At 49.1% G+C, this 16,078-nt stretch overlaps 7 protein-coding genes across 7 annotated transcripts; 3 read left to right on the top strand and 4 right to left on the bottom strand.

Annotated features, from left to right (window-relative positions):
* Positions 1-617: 617 nt before the first annotated feature.
* Positions 618-2,962, bottom strand: N7520_000594 (DNA-directed DNA polymerase IV; the record flags this gene model as incomplete). Its single annotated transcript, XM_057134529.1, has 4 exons — positions 618-1,799; positions 1,852-2,241; positions 2,296-2,468; positions 2,521-2,962. 4 exons carry the CDS (start codon positions 2,960-2,962, stop codon positions 618-620), a joined length of 2,187 nt encoding a protein of 728 aa, XP_057000465.1.
* A 599-nt stretch (positions 2,963-3,561) lies between these two features.
* On the top strand, positions 3,562-4,749 carry N7520_000593 (mitochondrial ATPase complex subunit ATP10; the record flags this gene model as incomplete). Its single annotated transcript, XM_057134528.1, has 2 exons — positions 3,562-3,995; positions 4,101-4,749. The coding sequence occupies 2 exons, from the start codon at positions 3,562-3,564 to the stop codon at positions 4,747-4,749; spliced, it is 1,083 nt and encodes a 360-aa protein (XP_057000464.1).
* A 325-nt stretch (positions 4,750-5,074) lies between these two features.
* Positions 5,075-5,892, bottom strand: N7520_000592 (putative vesicle transport v-SNARE protein Gos1; the record flags this gene model as incomplete). The annotated part of the gene is made up of 3 exons (XM_057134527.1): positions 5,075-5,578; positions 5,639-5,752; positions 5,830-5,892. 3 exons carry the CDS (start codon positions 5,890-5,892, stop codon positions 5,075-5,077), a joined length of 681 nt encoding a protein of 226 aa, XP_057000463.1.
* A 334-nt stretch (positions 5,893-6,226) lies between these two features.
* N7520_000591 (60S ribosomal protein uL29) lies at positions 6,227-6,917 on the top strand (the record flags this gene model as incomplete). The annotated part of the gene is made up of 3 exons (XM_057134526.1): positions 6,227-6,229; positions 6,290-6,429; positions 6,686-6,917. 3 exons carry the CDS (start codon positions 6,227-6,229, stop codon positions 6,915-6,917), a joined length of 375 nt encoding a protein of 124 aa, XP_057000462.1.
* A 687-nt stretch (positions 6,918-7,604) lies between these two features.
* Positions 7,605-10,915, bottom strand: N7520_000590 (mediator of RNA polymerase II transcription subunit 16; the record flags this gene model as incomplete). The annotated part of the gene is made up of 10 exons (XM_057134525.1): positions 7,605-8,341; positions 8,402-8,533; positions 8,584-8,850; positions 8,907-9,017; positions 9,074-9,193; positions 9,253-9,472; positions 9,530-9,996; positions 10,049-10,292; positions 10,350-10,695; positions 10,770-10,915. The coding sequence occupies 10 exons, from the start codon at positions 10,913-10,915 to the stop codon at positions 7,605-7,607; spliced, it is 2,790 nt and encodes a 929-aa protein (XP_057000461.1).
* A 1,233-nt stretch (positions 10,916-12,148) lies between these two features.
* N7520_000589 (putative SIR2 family histone deacetylase (Hst4)) lies at positions 12,149-13,936 on the top strand (the record flags this gene model as incomplete). Its single annotated transcript, XM_057134524.1, has 2 exons — positions 12,149-12,455; positions 12,516-13,936. The coding sequence occupies 2 exons, from the start codon at positions 12,149-12,151 to the stop codon at positions 13,934-13,936; spliced, it is 1,728 nt and encodes a 575-aa protein (XP_057000460.1).
* A 692-nt stretch (positions 13,937-14,628) lies between these two features.
* On the bottom strand, positions 14,629-15,641 carry cbfA (uncharacterized protein; the record flags this gene model as incomplete). The annotated part of the gene is made up of 3 exons (XM_057134523.1): positions 14,629-15,148; positions 15,236-15,369; positions 15,489-15,641. 3 exons carry the CDS (start codon positions 15,639-15,641, stop codon positions 14,629-14,631), a joined length of 807 nt encoding a protein of 268 aa, XP_057000459.1.
* Positions 15,642-16,078: the final 437 nt, after the last annotated feature.

The following is a 16,078-nucleotide window of genomic DNA, read 5'->3' as shown; positions in this document are numbered from 1 at the left end:
ACAACAAGTCGCGGTCTGGGTGAGGGTACGAGGGAGGGTCGACCGGAAGGGGGGGGCCGACGTGGCACTGAATGCCCACACCCAAGTCAAAGAAGTCAGGACCAAAGAGGTCGTAGCCCGAGTCGACTTGCGAGAAATAATATCTCTCGCAACAACGATGTGCGGCAAAACTGGGGGGGCAGTAGAGGGCGGTCTGGGAGTCACAAGGGGGAAAGACGACGCGACGGCTTCACCGCACGCAAGGCGGTGATGAGTGGGAAAAGGCGGTGATGGGAACCAAGGCGGTGGATGAGATGGGAAAGTGATGTCAGGGAAATGGAATGGGGAAGAAAGAGTTCAAGTTGTTGGGAAACAGAATGGGAGTGGAAAATCAAGATGGAAGATGGAAAAATGAAGATGGGAAAGGTCACGTTAAGAGGGAAAATTCATTCACTCTCTCCAAGACTCTCAAGGGTGCTTTTTCGATTTTACATAGACTTTTAACCCACACATTTATTGCTACGGGCTATTGTTTTTCTTCATACTTTCCAAGTTATCTTGGTTTGAAATATATAATCAATGGCTATTTTCTAAGCAATATCCTGAATTGAAAGGGAGCATTCAATTCTTTCACCCATTCAGCAAATCCGGTGCTCAGGAGGTCGCCACGGCACTCCCAGCAATGAGAAAATCCGACGCTCATCCCGACTCTCCAGCAATCGACCTGGATTGATCTTTACCCGCTGCGCGTCACGTAGTACATTAGTATAGAGTCCCCGCTGATTCAAACAAAGCCCTTTCTTGTGAGCCAGGAGTCGCATGCTACGGTTGAAAATATCATTGCCAGTGAAGTAGATCAAGGCGGCCCCAAATTCTGCCCCAGGCACAAAGAGTAGATCAATGCGCCGCCAAATCGGGCTGCCAGGGAGCGTGGACGCTCCATGCCATTTAGACCCATCTTTGTCATGTTTTCGTGAAGTGGCAAGTTCAACTTGGAGAAATCCATCCTGGAACAATTTGGGGATGACTGTATCCCTCATCAGAGACCGAATCTGTTCTAATGAGGCATCTGGTTTGGTAATGAGGACATCGACATCTCCTGACTTCAGTGCCCCGCGGCGGTAAGAGCCTGCAATGATCACCTGCATGTCGTGGTCCACTGACTGTACTGCCCTTCGGACGATCGCCCCGTGCTCTTCAACCTCCTTGCGTGGAATCCGCTGTTTAAAGTCGTGGTAATGCTCCACCCCGATGCGCTGATTTGCGGTCAGGCTCGCCTTCTCCAGGAGATCGCTGAGGGATCGATGACCCTGAGCCAACCACTTGGACGCTTGGGAAAGACCAGCGCCATATACACCAAGGAATTCCTGAAGGATACGATTCTCGATGGAGTAATTGTTGTTTTCGAATTGGCGGAGTCGGTTGGTAAGCACAATCTCCTCGATCTTGGCTGCCAATCGCTCTCCGATACCAGGAATAGCCCGCGCCTGTTTTCGTGTCGTAATCTGCTCTTTTTGTCGCCGCAGAACATTGATGGCCTTGCGATAAGCAAAACTGCGCCAATTGTCTGCCATCCGTTCATAGTAATCGCACATTTGCTGAAGGATTTTGATGGTTTTGCTATTGGGATTGTTGCTTCGTGTGTCAGGGTCGAATTTCTGTATACACGCGAAGCTTTTCGCCCAGGACTCTGACCGTTCATCTCTAGGGGCTTCTTGGGTCTTTCTAGGTCTTTCAGACTCCGACGCAGTAGATTCATTGCCGATATCATCTTCATCTTCAACTTCATCTACATCTGCAGAGTCGAAAGAATCGAGGGGCTGGTAATCATTTTCAATAATTATTCTCATCCGTATAGACTTCACTACTTACCAAGTGGCTGATAGCTTTCAATTCATCGATCACATCGTCGAAGGTATCCCTCTCCCGAGTTGCTGCATCGGCAATATACTCCACGGGCTCAATGTGCAGTCTTGTCGATGCGGGAGACTGAGCAGGATACTGAGCACCAGGCTGAGTAGGAGAAGCGGTAGGCAGGCTGTCTTCTTGGGTATGCTGAGTGGAGCCCTGGGCCTGCATTTTCTCTCTCTTGGATTCCTTCAGAGGCAAAGAGTCAGGCTGAGCTGCGGTGGGGGTAGCTATCTCATTTTCGGTGGTCACTGGGGTTCCCTCGACTCGAAAACGGTCATAGGATGGGCTCAATATCGAGCGAAATCTGATACAGTCCGATGGGTACACCTCATTGACTAGAATGACGTTCTGCTGTGATCATGTAGGTTAGTATCAGATCAAGCCCTCCAGCGAGCATGCACTCACGGGAAAGGTCTCCAGCTCAAGATGGGCGAGAACATCTCGGTACGATAGTCCTTTGTCCACGATTATATGGGTTACTTCGTTTGATTTATCCTTGGCCCACTGTGCACCATACTCCTGGGCTCGTTGGATCCGAAGTCGTCGAGATGGAGAAACGTCATTGTTTGGGAAGAAGACTGGAACAGTCAGTAGAAGATCGCAGTTGATAAGGTATCTTCAGATACCCACAGAATACCAGTTCTTTGAAGATCTGCTGATCTTCGGGGACAACTTTGATGTTTTTATTTGGCTTTCTTTTCTTCGAGGCAGGACCGCCGCTCTTCGAGTCCGGCATACTTCCGGTGGTGTGGAAACGTTGAACAGTTTTCACTTTAGAGTCAGTCAGTTGCTCAATCCTTCGTGGGTTCTTGGCTCTGAGTGTCTTTTTTTTGAGCGTTTCAAGTTCATCTGTGGATGATTGCTTTGAGTCTGAGTTACGGACCGAGCCAAGGATTCCCAGCGCTCGAGGCTCCGGGCAGACTGAAACGATGGCGGTGGTCGGAAATGGAATTTTTGAGGGTTTCCGAGTAATAAGACGCTCGAGAGGATCCTCTTCATCCTCGTCGTCGTCCAGGTGGTCAAGTCTTTCGAGGGCTTCAAAGAAGCTCTTCTTGCTGAGCTGCTCTCCCATGGCGGATTAGTCTGGTGTCCGATTTAGGAAGGTATACCTGAGCCATGGATAAATCATCGCAAATTTCTGAGTTAAAGTAAGAATGACGGTCACTCTAGGCTCCGGCGCTGCAGTTGTCATGTCGACGGAACGCGGTCCACGACACGCGAAAGTGTCACCAGGTCACGGGGAAAAGTCTATTATCCATATTAGTTCACTTCGTAATTATAAACGTTTTTAGGTAGTCAAGCCTTGCTAGGTCACAATTAATACAATATGCATAGGTCCTCTTATTGAATGAATTTGTTGAGTCTGAAATATGACTATATAAGCTACAAGCCCAGCCGTCGGTATAAATTAATCTGTTACTTATATACATACTAGTACATGATCTCCAGGACCATCTTCACTTTAAAATCAGTTTTTGATATTGTGATTACCTAGATTATTAAGAGCTGACCAATCACTCCTGTAACAAAAAGGCATTTTCGGGTCAAAGATGGCTTTTGAAACCCAGATCAGGTGACCTTGGTTTTCCTTTTCGGGAATTTTTGATGCCGGAGCTCTAACCGTCGCGCAACTTCACCTATTAACCTCTTCCTCAATAAGCTTCGTTCACAATGTGGAAGTCATCAATGCCCACTTACCAGATATTGGAGCCGGCACTCTTCCAAACCAACCGGTGCCTGAGCTGCCAATTCCGCAGCACCAGAGTTCTTCCGAACTTGCGTTCTACACGCCAGTATGCCACCACTGACAATACGAAGAAGCCAAGTGATGCTAGCAATGCCGAATTCAAGATCTCCCCTCGCCCACAAAGGGAGACACAACCCCTTCGACGCTCTATCCCATTCCAACAAAACCCTGCCCCAGTTCCCAAACCATCTTCCAAGCCAGGCGATCCGGACTTCGTACCTCCAGTCCTGAGTCGTCCGATCGGCGCACTCGCTCCCCCCGAGGTGGGAGAGAACACAGGAGTTGATTCTCGTACAATCAAGGAGCGGCGCGATGACTTCGTCGACTATGATAAGCACATTGCGCGACGGAAGGAACTGTATGTGCCGAATAGCCCCGACTCTTCTATTGCTCTCCTGCAACAGCCCAAAGTTATACCCCAATGATTGCGTCTAGAAAACTAATTGGAACCTTTCCGTTGCAGAACGCGACAAGTCGCAAAACCTTACTTCCGCGAATGGAACAACTTGCAATACCACAAGGGTAAAACCTTCATCTCGAATCCACGGCTTTTCCGTGCCGACAAGGCCCTCTACTTCCCCAACATGCGTGGCATAACCCTCGCCTCCCCGAAAGATCCCCAAGATACCACAGCTATCCTCCGCGGTAAAGTTAGCGTCGTCAACCTCTTCTGCAGTTTGTGGGGCGAGGAACAAACGACCACATTCACGGGCAATTTCGCAGGCACAGACAGAAACCCGGCCCTGAAGGAATTACTTGCGAAGAATTCAAAGTATGCGCAAAGAATCGATCTGAACCTCGAGGAAAATCGCATGAAGGCGTGGCTGGTGAAGCGGTTCTTAGGCGGCGTGCGCAAGAAGTTTCCTGTCGAGCAGCACCCTCGTTACTTCTTGATTGAGAAAGGATTTGATGAATCGTTGAAAGAGGCGGTTGGGATGGTGAATAAGTTTGTTGGTTATGTTTATCTCGTTGATGCAGATTGTCGCATTCGGTGGGCAGGCAGTGGACCGGCTCATCCCGACGAGTTGGAGACCATGCATGCTGCATTGGAAAGATTGATTGCTGAGCAGAAGGCTGCTGTTGAGTTGCAGTCGTCGACTCCTCGTTACTAAGTGAGAAAATGGGCAGGGCCTACGGCCTGTGCTGCATCTGTGTAAGATTTTGTGGGTATACTGTGATTCCCCTCTCCATTTGAATTTGTACATATAATAGAGAATGTGTATAACAGAAGAAAATAAGAAACATGAGACACCATCACAAATCAAGCGCAATATTATCATAATTCCTGTCGAACAAGGGTTCCACTGCGAAATGCCCAAACCCGGACGCCTCAATGAAAATAAGCTGAAGATACAATAACCTTGGAAGTCGCTGGACGGCTATAACGGGAGTAGGAGAAGATAGAAGGCAAATTGATAAAGGGCGAACCCAGCGCCCTTACCGGAAGTAAAGTACCATCAGGAAACAGAACCCGATGAAGCATCCCAGAATAATCGCATCTCTCCGCTTCTTCGTCCCAATCTTGCTCATGAGATAATTCATACCAGGAACATGACTAGCAGCACCAACAATGCGCCGGTTAATACTGGCCAGAGTTTCGCGCTGCACACCAAAGTTCTCGTTGATCGCATATGCCTGGCTTAGGACACCGTCCATCATATTGTGGCTGTTCTCAACCCTACCGCGCTCCTCGAGCATATATTCAGCCTCGGCGGCACTGGGATTTGATGCGCGATAGGCATCGATGTCAGAGCGCACATTATGGAGAAGATTGGCACGGTCGCGTGCCTCGGCGATGGCTGAAGTCAGCCGCTGGAGCTCACGGCGGTGGTCCTGAAGGACTTCGCGGTGGCGGGAGAGATTACTCTGTTTAAGAGCGGAAGATGTGAGGGTAGCTTCGGAGTCAAGGAGGCGAGAGAGTTGAGCAATTAGGGCGTCACGCTGTGGAGAGCATCAGCTAGCCGTTACATATCGTATTGGCTTGGGATGATGGGGACCTACTCGTTCAAGGAGGTCTTTCAGTTGTGATTCAATCCGCAGTTCCTCTTCTGTTGGTTCTGGTGGAGGTTTTGTAAGAGAAGCGAATTGTGCGTAGGTATGGAAAAGATTTTCGGTCTGTTAGAAGCTCCAAGTCAATGTTCTGTCCTATCTGAGATGCCTCGGCCAGCTCGACCGGGTTGAGATATAGGTACCTGGGTCTCGAGGGAGCGGGCTTGCTGGCGAAGCTGCGCCCAGCCGGAACTTGTGGACGTCATGGAAGGCAAGCTATCGTAAAATATCCGCAGGGATTTTCAAGCTCTTCGTTATTTGGACAGTTCTCCTCAATTGTCAATTCTCACCCCGGACAATCCAGAGACGACGTAAGTGCACCGCCTGACCTAGCCCGATACGGAAGGCCCCTTTTTGCCTTGTGGCCTGAATTAATGACACCTTATATTCTAGGCAAAAACTGTCCAAACTTTGGTGGTAGTCACGTGCCCAATTTTTAGTGCGGCCAACTCGCTTAGCCCTAGTCCCACAACCACAATTTGATTGACTCGGACGTCTTCAATTCTCAACGCCGACAACCCAGCACACCCACCAGTCACCATGGTATGTCGTTACGCTATCGCTACACCGGAACACCGCAGCTGATCGTTTTGCTTTTTCTAGTCGTCCAAGGTCAAGACTGCTCAGCTCTGGGGCAAGAACAAGGAGGAGCTCTCTCAGCAGCTCGAGGAGTTGAAGACCGAGCTCAACCAGCTCCGTGTCCAGAAGATCACCAACGGTGCTTCTTCCAAGACTCTGCGGATGTGCGTATTCGACCGACATTCCTATTCCAACGATTCGACTTGCGAGGGGGACCGAGGGGGTTGTGTGATCAGGCGGCAAACATCGAAAGAAAAAAATCTGGAGATGAGGCAAATCTTCAAGAACACTACACAAAACACCATCAACAACATACCGACGCACAATCCCCAATGGAACCGGCTCGCATGGAGAATATTCGTGGAAATATGAAATCTTGAAATTTCGGAAATACTAACTTGCGGTTCTTCCACTATACAGCCACGACGTTCGCAAGTCGATCGCCCGTATCCTCACCGTCATCAACGCCAACCAGCGCGCCCAACTGCGTCTGTTCTACAAGAACAAGAAGTACATGCCGCTCGACCTCCGCCCCAAGCTCACCCGTGAGCTGCGCCGCAAGCTCACCAAGCACGAGGCTACCCGCACCACCGAGCGCCAGCGCAAGCGCGAGATCCACTTCCCCCAGCGGAAGTACGCCGTTAAGGTATGAGATTTCCCATGCATACGCCTGTTTTTAGGATGTTGTTTTGCCGCTGGATGTGGTATGGTGTGGATTTATGGGTTTACTTGCTCTGAATGCCCCACTACACCACTCCATCTTTCACTACTATAACTCAATCGGCAATGGACTTGGATACCCGGAGCAAATACTGACCTTTTGAACAGGCTTAAGTAAAAACTTGATGGATCTGGAGTTTGTGGGAAGACGCTACTTGCCCTTGGACACATAAAACAGGACGTGTGAATGGACCTGAAACCTCGCGGCGGGGTCGATTTTCTCTTTTTTAATCCAAAAAATGGAATTTGATTATGTATCTTAGGTGGATGCAAATTGACTCTTGACATGACATGACTTAGACTTTCGAGTTTCCAGAACTGCCTCGGTGTGGATGTAGATTTGAGACGTATTCAACCATGGTCCCGAGGCTCTGGATTTGAAAGTGATCTTAATACCTGTACTTAGGGATATCTATTCCTTAGGGTCCCCATCGAAGGTTTCAATAGGATGCTCTCCCTTGGATACGATACCCCCTACTCTGCATTTTGAATCTCCATTCGATGCATGTAGGTTGAACCAAACAGTCCAACCCCTAAAAGAATTCATTCAACACGAAATTGGGAATCTAAACGAAATGCAGACTTTACAACCCCAATGCAACAGCAACATCACCCGGCTTTAGGCATGCTGCCCATGCGACAAATTATTCCCATCCCTCTCGCCAGGTTCGGACTCTAACATCCACATGCCCCCACACGGACAACAACGCAACATATTCAACTTGGCAACCATCTTAAAATAAGTCAAAGACTTAGGCAACGCCGCATCACCAGAGACCTCACCACAGCGCACACATCTCCGTCTCTTCTGCGGCTGAACAACTCTGCCATTCCGTCCAACAGCGAGCGGTGGTCGCAGGGGGACTTTCTTCAGGATATCAACATCCCTGTGTCGGCGGTACATCGCTGTGCGGGCATCGGTCCCAAAACCAAGCCAGCTATAGTCGCCCAGAAGGATGTCTTTGCGGTTAATTTCTGCTTTCATTGAGGGAACTGTTTGCCTCAGGAGTGTTGCGACAGCTGTCACGAGGACGGGTGGAATGCGTGCGTTGATGAGCAGTTCCTTCTCAGGACCGGGTCGTTCTGCATCGCCGAAGCCGGAACCTTGGTAGGCGTGTTTCACGGCGGAGTCGACGCCTGCGAGGAATTTTTCGTAGACGTCGATGCGGACGGGTGAGGACTCGAGGATTTGACATATCTCGGTGTAGTAGGCTCTTGAGACGCTGGGGAGTGTTGCTGGGTTCGTTTGTGTGAAGCCGCTGTGGACGCCGCGAAGACCACGGCAGACGAAGCGGAGGAAGGCGCGGGACATGCTGGAGATGAGGATGAGGAGGGGAACGGAGTTGACGGTTTTCACTGGATATTAAGTAGGTAAGTGATTTGTTTTTCTGATGTGGTTGAGGATTGTGTATTTACGTTTCTGGGTGAAGGCCTCTTGGTCGGTGAACAGAGTGTCGAACTCATCGGCGAGGTCGAATGCCTCGCTCAAGATGAACTGGATGAAGTCTAGAACCCATTTAATATTGCCCAGAAGCACTCGGAGGATTTCTTTGAACTTGATTAGCTATATTTTACATTAGTATGAGATAAGATCTTACCTGGATCATGTGCCTCGCCCTGGCCTTTATTCCCATGTTGGAAAAAATATGCTATTAGGACAGCGGCATGGCGAAGCTGAAGAATCGCCCATGGAACAGCAGATGAAAGGCTTCGGCGCTTAAGTTTTCCCTTGAAGCCCAGTGCAGCCTGCAGACTTAGACATCGAGGAATGTATGGATGGGCCATGAGCTTCTCGGTTTCAACGGTCCAGTTGACGTTCACTGGCAAGGCCCGATATACTTCGCCGCTGAATGTCGATTGGGCCTCTTTTGTCATTGTTAGCTGCTTTGCAAATGCCATTTGAAGAATTATTGAGACTAACCAGGTGTGAGCTGCCTTAGAGCAACCATGAGAATATCATCTGTGTTCACCTCGGCGCCGCATCCACGACTGAAAGCAAGGGTGAGTGCCGCAATAGCGCATGAAAATTTGCCTGCGATTTTCATATTAGTGATGTTTATTTACTTATATTCGGATTTCAATACATACTGTCATCATAAAGGCCATCGTTGGATCCAAATGGGTGTTCCATCGTCCTCAGATGTGTTTGTCCTTCTGAATCCAGCGCTATAGCAGCGCAGGAGTTAGGAGAGAAGGCAATTGAAATACCTATATGAGTCAGATATGTCACATATGAAAGAAGCTAGCAATGTTTCCCCCAGACATACCGGCTGAGTCCATTGGGAACTGGAAGCCTGCTTGAGCCAGGCAAGTCACTGTGCTGGCATCGTGCAATCCATTAAAGACAGCCATTGTCCGTGTGTCATAGAATGCGATCGAACTGTCATCATGCGTGACAGCCAGAGCAGTTCCATGTTCCACTATATCCACTGACACAATATATTTATCGCAGTGGATGTCGTCTAGCCGACGCAGCTCCATTTTGGACTTGTATATGTCAGCTGGCCTTCTTACTATCGAAACTTGGGTGACGATGGTGCATACCTTGACTTGAGCATTGCTCTTCTTCGGTGCAACTTCATCAAACTTGGGATGGAAAACCTGAGAGGCAGTTTCCAATTGCCATCGAACAATGACACTAGGAGGCCCTTGTTGATCTGGATATTCAGGTGTGGCATGAAGTGGCTTGGCAAATACAGCTAGGATCCAAGGACTAGCCGTTGATCCTGTTGGGCTATCTATTTGACCAGGCATAATCTCCAGCCAAGTCAATGAATAAATGGAATTGTGAAACGGTAATGGATGGTCCGCATGTTCCCCAGACCCCTGATTGACATTAAAGATGCTGCTTGGCATGTCAATCTTGCAATGCTGAAAGGCGAATGATGGAATGGGAAATTGGATGGGCTGTTTCGCTTGAGCGTTGTCCCATTGTGGTGGATTCCAGGAAATTTGTACTCGGTATAGGCATATTTTTTGGCATACCGAGTAGGTTGTAATCAAGATACCAGCTATTCAATTTGTTAGTCGGTGACCTAGACAGGGGTAAAGGAAAGGTCTAACCTTGAGTTGCAACAATCGAAGCATGAGTTAATAGCCTATCTGAGTACCCAGTGCTCTTCAGCTCTGCGGGCAGTTCAGCCCATTTGCTGTCTGGATTCTGGAATATAAGCCGGATCTGGCCTGCTCGGGTCACACAGATCAGGGCATTTTTATTGGCAGGATGAAAGGGACCAATTGGACGACGACGAAAGGGCGAGTAAGCCCATCGGCCATTGACCTTGGCCGCTTGGTGAAAGGCATGTACCTGGTCACTGCATCAGAGAAGTATCATATATGCCGGAAGGGGGCATAGCCAGCTCACCATTCTTTGAGTATTAAGCCACATCATGCCAACGATTTGATTACTATCATCACTGGAATCGAAATGAGTCTGTCTAACAGCCGTGATACTGTTCAAGGCTATTGAGACTGAATATATGGAGATCCGTCCAAGGCAGTCTACGACCGCCATTTCGGAGCCCGTCTCATTCCAGGACAGGTGGACGAGCGAAGTACCGCCATGGGCCTCGGTGACGGCGGTGAGTGGAGTGTCTTCACTTAGGACCCATTTTCCATCTGAGGGTCTACATTTCAGATGGCACACATTGACTCGTAGGCCATCTGCGGATATATATGCGATACATCCCAGTCGGGACCAGGCAATCTTCCTAGACAGGGGGTCAGTATATGGAAGGATTACGTCACGATATGAACAAAAGAACGAAGAGACATTGGGACTTACTGGCGGCATCCTAAGAGACGCATCTCATCCTGGCATTGTGCTAAGCCTTTGGTCGGGGGTGGACCCGCAGTCAGGCCCAGCTCGAGGGAGCCGGATTCCCCAAAGAGATCGTCGACATTGAGGCCCTCTTCCATGATCAATGGCATTCTGTGGAATTAATACCGGTCAAGCACCTGAGGACACATTCAAGCAGTAGACGAATAGATTTCAGCACCGCATAACTTGAATTGTTGTCGATCTAGACCGGCCCTGATAGAAGATGTCCGGGCGGCTCCGTTGGAGAGGGGGGAAATCAACCAAGGACCAAGTGTCAGCCGCACCAAATCGATAGAACGATATCAAAGAGACGTTTCACTATTTTTCCTTTGGGGTTATGTAAATTTTTCCTTGGAAGTACCCAAGAGATATAAATCTAGATCTTTCAATACAATCAAATGTTCCCTTTCACCCTAATTCGTCACGCGATCTCGATACAGCTTAGTCACCAATATCAGGTGACGGGTAGCCCTGCCAACCAAATTTGACCAATCACGAGACTGTATTCATCTCCACATCTCATTACAACCAATCAACACGTTCGTTGCAATATCCAAATCGACGGGAGAGAAAAGCACAATGCGAAGTTGAAAACAGAAGATGTGAAAAAGAAAACAAAGTCGAAAACTCTGCGGGATAATGTCGGTAATGGTGATGTAAAATATACAAAAGCCCCGTTGAAATTGAAAATCCATCTATACACTAGTTTCAGTTCAGATGAATCCCAGACTATGTAAAGTATAGCTAATCCGGAGAAAAATACGTTAAAACGTTCTTTCCCCCCAATTCCGATGTTACTTCGAAAAGCGCATCATCGAATCATCCCGCACTTCTTATTCGCCCAACATACCGGGGTTTTTTGAGGCATCATTGCGTTGTTCGTCACAACCACATTCCTCAAGTTCGTAAATCCCAAAATCTCCGCAAACTCGGGCGTGGGTCAAAACAAAGCTTTTCGATAATCGGCCCGTTTCTTCTGGGACTTTTTCTTTGTGCATTTTCTCTTACCCAAATTCCTACGATAATATCGTTTCCCCCCGACAGCTGACCTCATCGCAAATCTCCCCTTTCCAACCCTGGTTCCTTCCATCCTTCGCTATCTACCCCTACTACCCTACGACCATTGAATTTTTATCTTTTCTACCTCCATTGACCTGTGGTGTCTACTGTTCTGTTCCACATGAGTCTCTGATTTACGATTGTCGTGATTTGCGAACCTATTCGCCTTGAATAGGACCCTCTCCGATCCCCATCTACCTGGCCCCTCCCAATCTGCTCGACCACAGGGGCATAGGTGCTTTAATCCTCAACCTTTTACCTCCACGGAAGGATCCTTACTCATCATGGAGTACGAGGTATCAGACTGTTCGGATATCAGCTCCTTGGCCTCGTCTCCGCGCTCTTCGCCGGAGCCAGCGGCCCGGTACCTGACGCCGTCTTCCCAGGATGAGGATTCTACGCGCCAAGACTGTCCTCCCGCCAAAAAGAGGAGAGGCAATCCCTTACCCAAGGAGCGCACCACCCAGCATCTTAACCTTGCCCGATCATCCGAGACTCAAAAGGACCAGGCTAGATTACTTGTTGAAACCCTCCGTCACCAAAAAGATATTGTCGTGATTGCCGGAGCTGGCATCTCCACCTCCGCCGGCAGTAAGTTTTCTCCATCCGCATTTGACCTTTTCGGACGCCACAGCTAACCTTCGTATATAGTTCCCGATTTTCGCTCCGCAGATGGTCTTTTCAAGTCTTTACAGAAGAAGCACAATCTGAAAGCCTCTGGTAAACTTCTGTTCGATGCTGCTGTCTACCAAGATGACGCCTTGACGGCGCCCTTCCACGAATTGGTCCGGTCGCTTAATATTGAGTCCGAAAAGACTACACCAACCAAATTCCACCAAATGCTTGCCCGGTTGGGCAAGGAGAATCGCCTGAAACGCCTGTACACCCAGAACATCGACGGAATCGAGACATCTATGGCGCCGTTGCAAACGGAAATCCCACTCAACATCAAGGGCCGGTGGCCGGTCACGATCCAGCTTCATGGCAGCATCCAGAAAATGGTGTGCCAGAAATGCCGTTTCACTTCCGATCTTGACCCTAACATGTTCCTCGAAAACGACCCCCCAGAGTGCGGCCAATGCGCAGAGAACGATCAAGCCCGCCGAATTGCTGAACAGCGCAGCCATGGCGTGGGGCGTTTGCGGCCACGAATTGTACTATATAACGAACACAACCCCGATGAAGAGGCCATCACCTCTGTTATGAATTCCGACCTCAAGTCTCGCCCTCGTGTGCTTGTTGTTGCGGGTACTAGTCTGAAAATTCCTGGGGTTCGCCGGCTCGTGAAGAGTCTCTGCGCCACGATTCGGACCCGCAAGGATGGTGTAACCATGTTTATCAACAACGAACCCCCGGTTGGCAAGGAGTTTGAGAATTGCTTTGATCTTATTGTGCAGGGCTCCACTGACGAGGTTGCGGACCTGGTGGGACTGAAGAACTGGGAAGATTCAACCCCTTACGAATCCTTGTTGCCAGAGCCTGTATTCGGAACCAAGGAGCAGACTCCAGACTCAGAAGCCTCCCTCTCGGAGACGGATTCCAACAAGGTCAAAGTTATTATTAGCACACCAAGGAAGAAGCGGCCCTTCGCCGAGACCGGCCTGCTCACACCTTCAGCCAGTAACGATGAGAAGGCAGAGCTCCCGGTCAAAAAGGCCGCCAAAATCAAAAACCCGGCAAGCAAGGGTACCTCGATCAACGATATGCTCGGCATCAAGCCAAAGAATGAGCCAGCCAAGGGCCGCAAGAAGGCCACCGCAACTGGAGCCAAGAAGGTTGTTCGCGGCAGAGCGACCCAGACAAAGGCGACACAGGCAAAGACGAAGCAGATCTCCAAGTCCTTCACTGTTGGCAAGTCTGCTACCGTTGGCAAGTCTGCTAATGGCGGTAAGCCTGCTACTGTTGGTAAGCCTTCTGCTGTCGTTGTCTCTGTGAACAAGTCAGCCGCACCCAAGGCAAAGGCCTTGACTGCCGTATTTCCCAACCTTCCCGGCAAATCTGCCGATATCGACGCGTCTGGCAAAGGTATCGATACCATTGATCCACCAGTCACTCGGGCGTGCCGCGCCTAAGCCTAAGCACAGTCTCCATGTCCTTGATGATGTCTCATTTCTCTTTATCTTCACTTCGTTCATCACTGCATGATACATGGTCAAGATGGCGCTCCGGCCTTTTTATTTTCTTCTTTCCCCTCTTAGGGGCCTTTTTCCTTTTGCTGCTTCTTCCGAATGTCTGTGGGAAGAGGTTGGCTCTCGTTTTTTCTCCTCCTTCTCGAAAGATACCAATGATAGACTACGGTTTTATGCATAAGGTGGCGCTGGCGTTTGGGGTTTGATGATTAGTGTTTCGATAATTGCTGCTGGTGCTTGAAGGGCACTGGATGGAAGCAAGTGGTGTATTATCTTGCGATAACTCCAAGCTAGATTACAATTCTAACTGATGTCATAATTTGGATTGGATATTTCATTACCGAGCTTATTCATACAATGCAAGTCGAGTTCTTGGGTGTTAGTGATCCATACGTTCCTGGATATATATTTTTACAACATTGAATTTCACACCCGAAATCTTCCAACTCGACCTGATTTCCTTTTATATTTTAGGTACCATTTCAAGTATGTAGCATAGAGAGCACTTGAGCATGAAAGCATTCATCATTATTGAGAGTATATATTATACAGCGATTGCAACCTTGAACCTTGGACTGCTGCTACAGCATGGCAACCTCTTAGCCACCCTTACAATTTCAACATCCAAGTCAATATTAGCCAAGTCCCAGATCATCACGCAGCTGGCTAGCCGGTCCGTCATCATCATCCGTCTCCTCTGCATCCGGATCGGTAGGTCTAACCATCCCATCCAAATCCTCCACCCGATCAAGATCCTCATCAATCTTCTTCTGCGTATCTTCTTCTGCATCTTCGTCATCCTCCTCCTCTTCATCCTCATGGTGAACCTCCTCTTCCTCCTCCAACTCCTCTTCCTGCGTCTCATCCCCATCCTGCACATCCACCTCCTCCCCATCGCGCTTCACCCTCTTCGCAGGGTTATCCACCATATCGACATCCTCGTCCGCACCAGCACCGACCTTATCACCAGCAGCTACCTCCCCAGCCGCACCGTTCACATCGGACTTCTTGGCCTTCCGCTTTCCAGCCTTAATCTCCGTGTATGCCTCAAGCTCCTTCTCTAGGCGCTCGCGGAAGGAGTCGAACTCTATTTCTTTGAGGGCGGCGAAAACGTCTGCGGGCGCGAGGGTTTGTTTCAGGGTTGCCTCATTGGCACTAGTTTTTATGTTAGACAAGAGGCATACAACCCCCGGGGTAGGATTGGGATTGGAGGGTTTGTAATATGATCGTGGAAAAGCATACTGTGAAGATAGATACGACACGAAAACCGTAGCAGCCTTCTGAATAGCAAGCACGGCGTCCTTTTGGATTGTGGTATTGGGTGGAAGCACAGATTTGGCAAGACGGATGGTTAACGAGCGAGGGAGGAGGTAGTCCTAGATATTCAGTTAGCAACCGACGTATCCACTTTGTTTCAGCATAACTATGCTCGACTTATTGTATGGAGCTTCCTTGTTCTTGTTCGAGATGATATGGCAGGGAGTTGTATGCTTACATCGACGCTGACACCCAGCTCAGCTCGTGCCTTGAGCTGCTGCTCCGTCGCGGTAATGGGCTTGTCAGAGGTGCTCGGTGCCACGGGTGACAGCAGAGATGTCTCATCTGGGTCCGCGGGAGTCACCGAGGACGTAGATTTGCGCGGTGGCATGTTGGATGTGGTCTGTGGGAGCTTGCTTTTTCCCAGTCTCGTATAGGAGCGGTCAGGTGGATGGTGGGAGATGGGTGGAGACTAGGTGGTGATAAGTGATTGCAGTTTTAGTCCCGTCCCTGGGTTGAATTGGAGTTCTTATGGACGGTCCTTTAGTCGTTGGGAAATTGAGGTTGGACGACGAGTGGCGAGTGGATGAAAACGCGAAAGCCGCGTCGCGCTGGCGGTTAAGGATTGGCGCGGTGTGGGGACTGCAGGGCCTCGTTCCAATAAGTACATTTGCACTTGCTTAAGGATACACTATTGAATTTTATTCTTTTCTTTCCAAGTTTTTGTACTAGGTGAATAGTGCATACTGTGATTTAATTGTAGTAATCACCCTGCAGTCTATCATGCAGTACATGTGAGATTTATTGACAAATGCTTCGATTGAAAAC

Source organism: Penicillium odoratum (assembly GCF_028828045.1).
Source record: "Penicillium odoratum strain IBT 22623 chromosome Unknown utg000001l_segment0_segment0, whole genome shotgun sequence".
NCBI classification, from domain to species: domain Eukaryota; kingdom Fungi; phylum Ascomycota; class Eurotiomycetes; order Eurotiales; family Aspergillaceae; genus Penicillium; species Penicillium odoratum.
Note: the sequence above shows the minus strand (reverse complement) of the source record. Positions and strands in the feature narration are given on the sequence as shown.